The sequence below is a fragment of the Haliotis rufescens genome, unplaced genomic scaffold, assembly GCF_023055435.1.
Source record: "Haliotis rufescens isolate VD_foot unplaced genomic scaffold, xgHalRufe1.0.p SCAF_15, whole genome shotgun sequence".
Taxonomy (NCBI): Eukaryota; Metazoa; Mollusca; class Gastropoda; order Lepetellida; family Haliotidae; genus Haliotis; species Haliotis rufescens.
Genome location: NW_025963835.1, coordinates 10,918,250 through 10,931,905, shown reverse-complemented (window position 1 = coordinate 10,931,905; position 13,656 = coordinate 10,918,250). Strand labels below are relative to the sequence as shown.

Sequence of the window (13,656 nt, the reverse complement as noted above, 5' to 3'; positions counted from 1 at the left end):
TTGTGTCTACAAATTAGTACAATGTACCTATCACAATAAGTAAGTGTGGTTTTACTTCGTTCCTGTCAGAGGGAATCGTGAACGACCCTGTACACAAGAACGACGCATTATTTGTTTGTCAAAAAAGAAAAGGTAGAACCAAGCTGACCTTTCACTTTTCTCTATTCCTCCTTGAAAGACCCCAGCTAAGATGTTCATAGAAGCGAGAGGTTTTAATGTTTTCTGTATAATGATCCATTTATTTCCAACTCTGTAAAATTGTTTCCAGATCGTGGTAGTAATGTGTCATCTGTCTGATTGTGTATCGTCGAAGTACCCTGTCGTTGTTTATACTATTAACGACTAGTTTATTTGGCCCTGCCTCGATTATTTAATTTTCTGTAACTTAACTCGAGTATTGCTACTTTAAGCCCGGAATTACACTCGCCAATAACATAGGACTACCAGAAGTCTATAATTGTTGGTTTTATTGCTAGATTCGTCCCCAATCAGCTTCTTGGTTTGTCAGCACCATATACGGCCGGTAACCCGGTTCACCGACGTTGAAAACGTCTAAGGGACTAAGTCTAAGGGACTGCGTCGATCACTTAGGGCTATCCTCCCACGGACCCGCCGTGATATTACCGGAATACTACCAGTCAAGTGGTGTTAAATCAAATTCCGCCCGTGAAGAACTGAGTAGACAATAGGTCTTCAGCAATCTATGCTTGTCGTAAGAGGCGACTAACGGGATGTGGTCAGGATCGCTGACTTGGTTGATGCATGTAATCGTATCCCAATTGTGTAGATAGATATTTACGGACATGAAAAGACGAGACTATGTCACGGAAGTTACAGGTTTCGCTGGCTCAGCTCACTGAGAATTCTAACGGATTCCGCGTTTGTGGACGAGGACAGTGTTCTGGTGTACTTTGCACAATTTCTCCAACTTTCGTATTCCTAAGGAATTCTGCATCATAACGCCATACAGGTGGCGACATCACCTGACCGACACGTATGTGAAGTGGCTTCCTAATAAGGTTTCAGATCTCGGGGAACTAACAGATCTGGTTTTTGGATGGGTCAGGTCATTCAGCACTATAATTGTCATAATTATTAATGACAGTAATTATTTCAATATTTGAATATATGCAATGTATGCTGCTCGGGTAAGTTAGGAGGCGCCCGATTTTCCCATGTGACTATGGTTAGCCTGTCATGCCACGACAGATTGACTATGGTCATATGGGGGAGTCGGGTGTTTGTTGGCCTTTTCGTTGTAGTATATATAATTTAAACAGGGAACATGTCCCACAGTATTTTAGCGCTGAATAGTGCTTCTAATATGTTTGACCGTAACACGGCTATCAGTGTCTAATAGGCCCTTGTCGGCCGGGCGATGTGCACTTGTTTAATGTGATATTATGTCTATTTTAACATGAATACACCGCTGGACACCTGGATGCTTCTTCTTCTTACTTTAACTTAGGATCAATGTACTGCTTCGTTGTTAGTTTATCGGGAGTTGTCAGACAGCGGAGAAGGGGTTAGGAAAATAACGCCTACAGCAAAAGTAGGATTGCTTAAGTGAGAGGGGGGCTTGTCAGAAATGAATGCGGACCTGAGCAGTTTGTGTACATATCAGTCACCGTACCGCTTCCCTCTCCCTTAATTGCCCGGCATCGTTACCGTTCGGCAAAGTCAGGCGGTCGCCGTTGTCCAGTGTCTTCATATTCTTTGTAAGAGAATTGGATATCCGTAAAATTTATTCTCTAGCGGTTTAACCGTGTGCTTTTATCACGTATGTATTTGATATACATGTATGTTATCTCATATATCTACGGCGCCGCATTTGCGTGCCTTAGGCGTGTCAGAAAACTATAATTGTGGGTTTGATTCCAAGAACCGCCCTGATAATGTTTCTTGATTTTTTCATCACCACACTCGTGTTCGTGGGTTTCACTCACTCACTCACTCACTCACTCACTCACTCCAATATCCCCATCCCCCCCCCCCCCCCCAACCACCGCCCACCCACACACACCCATACACACCCACCCAAACTCCCACCCACTCTCCCACCAATTGAAGACGATTAAGGGAGTGCTTGATGTATCAATGCCACACATTGAAGGTCTATTCTAAACATCTAATGTATTCTTATTCTAGGCACGCGGTTGCAAATATTTTAAAGGACGTCTCAGCAGAAAAGATTGTCGAGGTCAGTAAAAGTGACCTTGACCTATATATTGAGAAATGTCACAACTTTCACCTGACCTTGAACGACAGTCCCCTGAGAAAAAAGAGATTCGCCGCCATTTACCCAGGTAAGACGAAGAATGATAACAGTCATACGAAGGGTTGATTGATAAGTTCTGAGTCTCACAAAGAAGTAGGTTAAAGCGTTAGCTCGTCACGCCGAAGCCCTGGGTTCGATTCCCGACATGGGTACAATGTGTGAAGCCCATTTCTGATGTCTCCCGCCGTGATATTGCTGGAATATTGCTAAAAGCGGCGTAAAACCATACTCACTCACTCACTCACAAATAAGTGATTGCATAACAGTGAATATTTTTCTCGAGGACATAACATGATGTCATGGTCTTATATCGACAAAATGTGAGTCGTTTGAACGAATTGTTTCGAATTGTTTTCCTACGGTTAATGGACAAACTGGTGCGAACTGTGATGAAGTGTTTGCAGAAAAAAAATTAATACCAACAGCCATCCATAAAGACACGAGTACAACACTAGGGAAGGATGTCCCTTCCTATGCCTCTCTAAAGATGTTGGCAACAGAGTTCCTCAAGGTCAGGGAGAGCCTTGAACAAGATCCCTGTCCTGGAGGGCCTGTGTCGGTCACATCAGAAAAGATACAGAGACTCCACGATGTGGCGATGACCAATCGAGCGTTCAGTAGACATTTCCTAGGAGAGAGAGTAAATCAGCTCGTTGACAAAGCTTCTGACAAACGATCAGATACGCAGCAGGCATCATTAACTCGTGATAATATAACTTTGTTTGAAGCTGATCTGTAAAGGTTCTTGCAGCGATTTTGGGATTGTGGATGAAACCAAGGTTCGCCACTTCCAGTCTAAACAACGGTGAAAACAGTGGAGGAAGCATTTGACATCACCACCACCAAAGAAGGTAGAGACAGTCCCATCATCTTGAAAGGTCATAGTGAATGAATGAGTATAGTTGTACACCTCTCTTAACAATATTCCAGTAATATCACGACAGGGGACACCAGAAATGGCTACATACATTGCATGAAAGGTGATAGCCTCCGTGATCTGGGATGCTGGGGGTGTGATCATGCTGGTGGACTATCTTCCGAAAGGCCAGACATGCATATTACTCTGCACTGATGAGGCAATCACGGGATGAAAATTAAGCCTAAGAGACGTTGGACACCGAGACAAGGTATGCTATTCCACCAGGATAACACGCCAGTTTACACATCAGTCTTTGCCAAGGCTACAACCCGAGAGTGTGGCTTGCATGTCCTTCAACACCCACCGTATTCTTCTGACCTGGATCCATCAGAATTCTCATCTGTTCCAAAACATGAAGAATGCTCTTGTCGGAACTCATTTCGACTCGAACGCTGACGTCATAGTATCTGTGCAGAATGTTTTGGAGTGAGTGAGTTGGGTTTAACGCCGCTTTTAACAGTATTCCAGTTATATCATGGCGTGTCAGCTTTATGTGGGAGGATAGCCCGAAGTGATGCAGGTCTCAGACGTTTACCACTTCGGTGAAACCAATGAGCATGGGTATGGTGCTGACAAACCTAGAAACATAATCGGGGCGAACCGGGATTCGAACCCACAATCAAAGGTTTCTGGCGTGCCGAAGGGACGCAACTCTGCACAGCGAATCGCGGCGTCTTAGACGACTGGGCCACCCATGCCCTCAGAATGTTTTTGACAGCCAAGTTCAGTACTAGGATAACATCCCCCCAAAACCGTTGGCAAAGGCGTATCTACGTGGACTGGAATCATGTTGCCAAATAAAACAAAAATATGAGGACAAATCTCTCTAATTGAGGCTCAGAACGTATCCACATATTTACAATATTTGAGTGTAATTAGTTAAGCACATCGTAATAGCGTACTCAGACAGACAAATCTTCTTGTGTTATTCACTACCAAAACGGTATCGGGCAAGTGTCATTTCAGTGGAAGAGAACACTGAAGATTCAATACATTAATGATAAATAATAGCAGGTCATATTTGACATTCGTCAAGGCATCGTCATTTCTTCACAGGTTTGTGTACACGACTTTCATCATGACATTATCATACTATAGTCAGTATTGACGGCCACCGTTTTGATGAAGACTTCAGACATCGTCTTAAGCAATATAGGTTAAATGAGTTAGAGTAAACGAGATTTCATTGTAGCATACTTTTGAATTTCAGGATGATTTTATTTATTAACACAGTGTTAACTGAAGTTTCTGACGATGTCCATCCCCATACACAATGTCTTACGCCAGAGCCTGTGCAGACAATGAACTAACGTACGAAGAATTTGAATGAGCCATTAAATGCAAATCCGGCTTCATATTACGTTATTATTTTGTCAAAGTAATTAATGTATTTCCGAGTTTCACACTGAACGATGAGATGTTGTAGGCATATTGTGCAGCATGTCTGATACGACAAAGGTAATCAAATTGGTTTGGCATTTGACAGTCAATTTCTAAATTCTTCATATGTTCACGTCTCCCTTCGCTAGGAACCAAGTGGTGCGGCGTTGGCAACATCTCCAGTCACTCCGCCGAGCTCGGGGTTCACAACTACACCGACGCCTGCTGCCGTCAGCACGACTACTGCCCAGACTACATACTTCCGTTCACGTCGAAATATGGCCTGTATAACTTCGCCCTGTACACCAGGTACAGTCATCGTGTAAGGAGTGTGTGGCCGAAGTTCTGTTAGCAGGGCGTGGCAGCTGGATGGTGCACAAGTCCTGGTTTCTTTAGTTTTATCACGGCGGGTCAGTTTGATGTGGCAGGAAAACCTGAAGTGATGCAGGTCTTAGACGTTTTGGACTTTAATGAAATCCATGAGTACGGGTATGGTGCTGATTAACCAAGAAACCGGAGGCGAACCGGGATTCAAACCCACGTTCATACACCATACAGGTCTCGGCACGCCTAAGAGAGGCAAATTGCGTTGCCTCAGACGACTGAATACTCTTGAACCCTTTACAAATAAATGTGTGACGCAAAGACTCCCAAACTGAGGTTTTGGAAATCTTTTTTTTAAACAAAATTAAGAGGGTTAACTAACTGAAAACTATACTATAGTGACATGCGCATGATATAGTCGGAATCCTACAATCCACTCTGCTTTTGGCAATTTTGTTTTCTCGTTTCTATTTCCTTAGCGGTGTGAACTATTTATAAGTCTGAGCGGAAACAGCTGCCGTTTCAGAGATACATACGTAGGACATACAACATCTGCTGCTGACATATCTCATCCCAATATAGTACTGGGTTTTGGCACGTGTGTCATTTGTGAATTAAGCTAAAGCAATTAAAGCTGGAAACCCCGAAAGTTCTGAAGAGTGAAAGCTATCGGATTCTGGACGGGGCGGTCGGGTAACTGAGTGGTTAAAGCGTTCGCTCGTCACGCCGAAGACCCGGGTTCGATTCCCGACATGGGTACAATGTGTGAAGCCCATTTCTGGTGTCCCCCGCCGTGATATTGCTGGAATATTGCTAAAAGCGGCGTTAAACCATACTCACCATCTCATTCGTATTCAAGACTTTGTAGTTTGGTTTAGCCCCGCTCTGAACATTTATCAATATGAATTACGGTGTGTGTGGAAACACAGATGTTAGTCATTGTAAGAGCTAAATGGTGTGTGTGTGTGTGTGTGTATGTGTGTGTGTGTGTGTGTGTTTTTAAAACGTCACACCTCATATTCCCAATGCCTGCAAACATGCTTTGCAACGCCAAAGGATCTAATTTATATGCGCAAACAGAATTTACGTATGAACAGAACAAAACTGATTCAAGAAATATGAACTCTTAAAAGCAATTATGAGAGTAATTTCGATATCGCTGGTAAAGGTACTTACCGTGTGTTTGTCGCTTGAAGGTTTGACTGTGACTGTGACGAGGAGCTGTACCAGTGTCTCAAGGCGTCTCGGGACGATGCAGCTGAAAATGTAGGCAAGATATTCTTTAATCTGCTGAGCATCAAGTGCATGACGTATGGACATCCCCAAAAGTGTATTCAAAGGTAGGGGAACTGATATCCATTTAGGAAATTATTGAAATAATACACGTTTCTCACACAACACCAGACAGCGACGTTTGCCTTCGTGTAACGTTCTTGGAACTGATACTTCTTTTGCTCTTAGCAAAATTCCAGCTGTATGACGGCGGTTTGTAAATAATCATGTCTGGACCATACAATCCAGTAATTGACATCATGAGCATCGATCCACGCAATTACAGATACGATTACATGCATCAACCAAGTCAGCGATCATGACCACCCGATCCCGTTAGTCGCCACTTACGACAAGCATACTGATAGTCACATTTTACTGCAAGCATGGGTTGCTGAAGACCTATTCTGTCCCGGATCTTCACGGGTCTGGAACTGATACTCTTCAGTTGTGTATGACTGTGAATACAGCATTACCAACGTGTCTGACATGATCTGAAATAACAATATCCGCCTCTGGTCCTTGGACAAGAGGGACTGATACCTGTTCATGTAATGATTAAAGCAATACGCATGTCTATCACATACTGGCTTACCTTCTTTGACAAGAGGAACTGATACCTGTTCATGTAATGATTAAAGCAATACGCATGTCTATCACATACTGGCTTACCTTCTTTGACAAGAGGGACTGATGCCTGTTCATGTAATGATTAAAGCAATACGCATGTCTATCACATACTGGCTTACCTCCTTGACAAGAGGAACTGATACGTATATCTATGACAGCTAGCAGACGACTCGAGCGAATCGAGTTACTTCCCTTCACCCAATGCATTCGGATAAACATCGGTTCATTTCAACTCAACTGTACGCACGTAGCGGGGTACATGAGCGGGAAAATAATTGCGACTCCTTAACCAATCGGAAGCTAGTAGTCTAATGTAAGGTGAGATAATGTCCGTTTATTCGTACAAATTAGTCACGTATATATTGTACATGTTTAGATAATATTGTTTAATGTTTAAATTATCTAGCATCTTTAAAACAGAGCTCCCCAGATTCTTTGATCTATGGAGAAAGTTGAAACGTCTTCAAATATGAATACTGAGTACAGAATAGGTAAGAATTGAATTATACAGTATGGACAGGACTCTGTACCAGGAACCCTCAAAACAATGGTATTAAGATTCAACATTATCTCAAATGATAACAACCCAAACAAATATAATTAGAACTCAATCTAAATCCAAACAGATATCGTACTAAATAAAGAAGTCTATTTCACTGGCTTGAACTTGGTAATATAGGATACAACAAATGAAAACAGTTGACTGTATACTTAGTCAGTAATGAAATACTATGTAAATGGTGTCTGAGCAACCCCTGTGAAATAAACATGTTTTCCGACTCGTGTGAAACAAACAACTTTCATTTTGACACTTCTTGGTTAGAAAGAAAATAATAATATAAAGAAAACACCTTACTTTTTGAAATTATGTGTGCATACACATCCTTTGAAGTAAATAATTATATAATAAGGACATACAAAATATGAAATACCTGTAATGAAACGCAAAACGTAGCAGCCCATCAGTCTTTAAATGTGATATTTATTCATAACATTTAAAAATTGGAACTAAGAATTAAATTTTGCAAGCCTCTTACATTACAAAACTATACTTTTAACAGATCACAAGGTTTCCAAAACTGTCTATGTGCATACGTCCATCACGTTGTTTCTAAATATTCAAGACAGTTTCAATTCACTCAAAGGATAAAGTAACCATGATCGAGTTTTAAGTTCTAAATCCGTCGGTTCCAAATGAAATTTATGGGCATTGAGTACTTAATAAAACTCGCAAATCTGAGAACACATAATGTTTTAGTTATCTCTTTATTGTTTACTACTGCATCCTGTAGAGTATTCACCTCCGTTGTTGTTGATTCAGCTCTTGTGTTCCAGGTGGTGGTTCATCTGTTTGAAGTACGGCGAAGACACTTCAAGGCTCGTCCGAAAGTTCGCCAACAGTCCCCACTTTTGATGCTGTCCCCTGGTCGGCGTTCAAAAATGTTTTTCTATGTTATTTTGTAAAATAAAACGTTGAACAAATATAAAACAGTATTGCGACAATGTGTTCATTCTGGACTGACGTAATGTCTGATATTTGAATAAGTGTCACCCAAAACAAACGGGAAGGCGTAGCTCACTTATGTACCTCACATATAGTGAGTGAGTGAGTGAGTGAGTGAGTGAGTGAGTGAGTGAGTGAGTATGGTTTTACGCTGCTTTTAGCCATGTTCCAGAAATATCGGGGCAGTTGACACCAGAAATGGGCTTCACACTTTGTGCCCATATGGGAATCGAACCCGGGTCTTTAGCGTGACGATCACTATCTTGAATCGTGGAATTACAGCATCATGATATGTATGCGTACGTTTGAGCGTCAAACACACGGCGATGCAATCCAAGTTAGAATAACGAGGTTTCGGTGTGCCATCTTCGTGTGTTTCATTTAACAGCTAGGTAACACGAGATCCTGGTGATCATGGGAACTCTCTGTGTTACTTGGAAAACAAAGGTATGATACTTACCTACGTGGGTATGAGGTGAGGTGAGGTGAGGTGAGGCGAGGTGAGGTGAGGTGAGGTGAGATGAGGTGAGGCGAAGTGAGGTGAGGTGAGGTGAGATGAGGTGAGGTGAGGCGAAGTGAGGTGAGATGAGGTGAGGTGAGTTGAGTTGAGGTGAGTTGAGTTGAGTTGAGGTGAGGTGAGGTGAGGTGAAGTGAGATGAGGTGAGGCGAAGTGAGGTGAGGTGAGGTGAGATGAGGTGAGGTGAGGTGAGGTGAGGTGAGGTGAGGTGAGGTGAGGTGAGGTGAGGTGAGGTGAGTCAGTATAATTAGACACGGTACTCCGAACCAACCCGGCCTTATGTAGGGGATACTTACGTTTTCTAAAATTGTTAAACATATGAGTTTCTAGTATTTGGGCCCAAACTTATAACTTGCAAATCTATACTATAAACTTGACTATAAATTGGTTGAACATACGTGCATGCATGTCGCTACATGAATGAAATAATCTTCAATGCGAAGTTTTCATTTGAAGCTCTAAATAGTTTTCAGATACAGTGACTAAACAATTCGTGTCTTTCCAATTTGTTGATTGCGCCCTTACGTAGGATACGTGTCATGTTTGTCTCACGTTTAACTGATATGGACATCACCGTGCTTGACAAATCACCACACCTCCATTCCGTGACTCATGCTCTCAAGTTGCAAGTCTTATGCAAGTCGCTATGAAACAAATTTGTTACCAGTCTAGATCTGCCTGCTGTGATTAGAACTCAACTACTCAGGGATGTAACTAGTCTAGATCTACAGGCTGTAATTAGGGCCCATCTACGCCGGGGTGTTACTTGTATAGTTCTACATGCTGAAATAGAGCCCAACTACCCCGGGGTGTTACTAGTCTAGATCTACAGTCTGTTATTAGAGCCTAATTACTCCGTGGTGGTACCAGTCTAGATCTACACGCTGTAATTAGAGCCCAACTACTCAGGGATGTTACTAGTCTAGATCTACAGGCTGTAATTAGGGCCCATCTACTCCGGGATGTTACTAGTATAGTTCTACATGCTGAAATAGAGCCCAAATATTCCGGGGGTGTTATTAGTATAGTTCTACATGTTGTAATTAGAGCCCAACTACTCCGGGGTAGTTACTTGTATCGTTCTACATGCTGAAATAGAGCCCAACTATTCCGGGGGTGTTACTAATATAGTTCTACATGTTGTAATTAGAGCCCAACTACTCCGGGGTGTTACTTATATAGTTCTACATGCTGAAATAGAGCCCAACTATTCCGGGGGTGTTACTTGTATAGTTCTACATGTTGTAATTAGCGCCCAACTACTCCGGGATGTTACTAGTATAGTTCTACATATTGAAATAGAGCCCAACTACTCAGGGGATGTTACCAGTCTAGATCTACATGCTGTAATTAGAGCCCAACTACTCCGGGTTGTTACCAGTCTTGATCTACATGCTGACTTAGAGCCCAACTATTCCGGATGTGTTACTAGTATAGTTCTACATGTTGTAATTAGAGCCCAACTACTCTGGGATGTTACTAGTATAGTTCTACATATTGAAATAGAGCCCAACTACTCCGGGGATGTTACCAGTCTAGATCTACTTGCTGTAATTAGAGCCCAAGTACCCCAGGGTTGTTACCTGTCTACATCTACAGGTTGTAATTAGAGCCCAACTATCCCGGGGTGTTACCAGTCTAGATCTACTTGTAATTAGAGCCCAACTATCCCGGGGGTGTTACCTGTCTAGATCTACATGTTGTAATTAGAGCCCAACTACTCCGGGGTGTTACTAGTATAGTTCTACATGTTGTAATTAGAGCCCAACTACTCCGGGGTGTTACAAGTATAGTTCTACATGTTGTAATTAGAGCCCAACTACTCCGGGGTGTTACAAGTATAGTTCTACATGTTGTAATTAGAGCCCAACTACTCCGGGGTGTTACAAGTATAGTTCTACATGTTGTAATTAGCGCCTAACTACTCCGGGGTGTTACTAGTATAGTTCTACATGTTGTAATTAGCGCCTAACTACTCCGGGGTGTTACAAGTATAGTTCTACATGTTGTAATTAGAGCCTAACTACTCCGGGGTGTTACTAGTATAGTTCTACATGTTGTAATTAGAGCCTAACTACTCCGGGGTGTTACTAGTATAGTTCTACATGTTGTAATTAGAGCCTAACTACTCCGGGGTGTTACTAGTATAGTTCTACATGTTGTAATTAGCGCCTAACTACTCCGGGGTGTTACAAGTATAGTTCTACATGTTGTAATTAGAGCCTAACTACTCCGGGGTGTTACTAGTATAGTTCTACATGTTGTAATTAGAGCCTAACTACTCCGGGGTGTTACTAGTATAGTTCTACATGTTGTAATTAGAGCCTAACTACTCCGGGGTGTTACTAGAATAGTTCTACATGTTGTAATTAGAGCCCAACTACTCCGGGGTGTTACTAGTATAGTTCTACATGTTGTAATTAGAGCCTAACTACTCCGGGGTGTTACTAGAATAGTTCTACATGTTGTAATTAGAGCCCAACTACTCCGGGGTGTTACTAGTATAGTTCTACATGTTGTAATTAGAGCCCAACTACTCCGGGGTGTTACTAGTATAGTTCTACATGTTGTAATTAGAGCCCAACTACTCCGGGGTGTTACTAGTATAGATCTTCAAGCTGTAATTAGAGCCCAACTACTCCGGGGTGTGTGACCAGTTTAGATCTACTTGCTGTAATTTCGGCCCAACTTCTCGGGTGGTGTTACCTGTCTAGATCTACATGCTGTAATTAGAGCCAAACTACTCCGTTGGTGTTACCAGTGTAGATGTACACGCTGTTATTAGAGCCCAACTACCACGGGGTGCTACCAGTCTCGATCTACATGCTGTAATTAGAGCAAAACTACTCCGTTGGTGTTACCAGTGTAGATGTACACGCTGTTATTAGAGCCCAACTACCACGGGGTGCTACCAGTTTCGATCTACATGCTGTAATTAGAGCAAAACAACGCCGTTGGTGTTACTAGTAAAGTTCTACATACTTTAATTAGAGCCCGACTACCCCGGGGTGTTACCAGTCTAGATCGACATGCTGTAATTAGAGCCCAACTATTCCGGGGATGTTACCAGTCTTGATCTATATTGAAATTAGAGCCCAACTACTCAATGGGTGTTACTAGTATAGTTCTACCTGCTGTAATTAGAGATCAACTACTCCGGGGATGTTACCAGTCTTGATCTACATGCTGTAAATAGGGCCCAAGTACTCAGCGGGTGTTACCACTCTAGATCTACTTGCTGTAATTAGATCCCAACTGTCCCGGGTTGTTACCAGTCATGATCTTCATGCTGTATTTAGAGCCCAACTACTCAATGGGTGTTACTAGTATAGTTCTACATGCTGTAATTAGAGCCCAACTACTCCGGGTGTTACCAGTCTAGATCTACATGCTGAATTAGAGCCCAACTATTCCGGGGGTGTTACCTGTCTAGATCTACTTGCTGTAATTACGGCCCAACTACTTCGGGGGGTTACCATTCTAGATGCACATGCTGTAATTAGAGCCCAACTACTCAGGGATGTTACTAGTCTAGATCTACAGGCTGTAATTAGGGCCCATCTACTCTGGGATGTTACTAGTATAGTTCTACATGCTGAAATAGAGCCCAAATATTCCGGGGGTGTCATTAGTATAGTTCTACATGTTGTAATTAGAGCCCAACTACTCCGGGGTAGTTACTTGTATAGTTCTACATGCTGAAATAGAGCCCAACTATTCCGGGGGTGTTACTAATATAGCTCTACATGTTGTAATTAGAGCCCAACTACTCCGGGGTGTTACTTATATAGTTCTACATGCTGAAATAGAGCCCAACTATTCCGGGGGTGTTACTTGTATAGTTCTATATGTTGTAATTAGCGCCCAACTACTCCGGGATGTTACTAGTATAGTTCTACATATTGAAATAGAGCCCAACTACTCAGGGGATGTTACCAGTCTAGATCTACATGCTGTAATTAGAGCCCAACTACTCCGGGTTGTTACCAGTCTTGATCTACATGCTGTAATTAGAGCAAAACTACTCCGTTGGTGTTACCAGTGTAGATGTACACGCTGTTATTAGAGCCCAACTACCACGGGGTGCTACCAGTTTCGATCTACATGCTGTAATTAGAGCAAAATTACGCCGTTGGTGTTACTAGTAAAGTTCTACATACTTTAATTAGAGCCCGACTACCCCGGGGTGTTACCAGTCTAGATCGACATGCTGTAATTAGAGCCCAACTATTCCGGGGATGTTACCAGTCTTGATCTATATTGAAATTGGAGCCCAACTACTCAATGGGTGTTACTAGTATAGTTCTACCTGCTGTAATTAGAGATCAACTACTCCGGGGATGTTACCAGTCTTGATCTACATGCTGTAAATAGAGCCCAAGTACTCAGCGGGTGTTACCACTCTAGATCTACTTGCTATAATTAGATCCCAACTGTCCCGGGTTGTTACCAGTCATGATCTTCATGCTGTATTTAGAGCCCAACTACTCAATGGGTGTTACTAGTATAGTTCTACATGCTGTAATTAGAGCCCAACTACTCCGGGTGTTACCAGTCTAGATCTACATGCTGAATTAGAGCCCAACTATTCCGGGGGTGTTACCTGTCTAGATCTACTTGCTGTAATTACGGCCCAACTACTTCGGGGGGTTACCAGTCTAGATCTACTTGCTGTAATTAGAGTCCAACTACCCCGGGGTGTTACCATTCTAGATGCACATGCTGTAATTAGAGCCCAACTACTCAGGGATGTTACTAGTCTAGATCTACAGGCTGTAATTAGGGCCCATCTACTCTGGGATGTTACTAGTATAGTTCTACATGCTGAAATA

General features: G+C 42.4%; 1 protein-coding gene across 1 annotated transcript in view; it reads left to right on the top strand.

Annotated features, from left to right (window-relative positions):
* Positions 1–8,297, top strand: part of LOC124110419 (phospholipase A2 hemilipin-like) — an 11,650-nt gene extending 3,353 nt beyond the window's left edge. Inside the window, exons 2-5 of the mRNA XM_046469776.2 lie at positions 2,149–2,306; positions 4,727–4,886; positions 6,098–6,241; positions 8,139–8,297. Coding sequence (XP_046325732.1) covers positions 2,149–2,306; positions 4,727–4,886; positions 6,098–6,241; positions 8,139–8,217 — 541 coding nt within the window. The 3' untranslated portion in view covers positions 8,218–8,297. The remainder of the gene's footprint in view (positions 1–2,148; positions 2,307–4,726; positions 4,887–6,097; positions 6,242–8,138) is intronic.
* Positions 8,298–13,656: the final 5,359 nt, after the last annotated feature.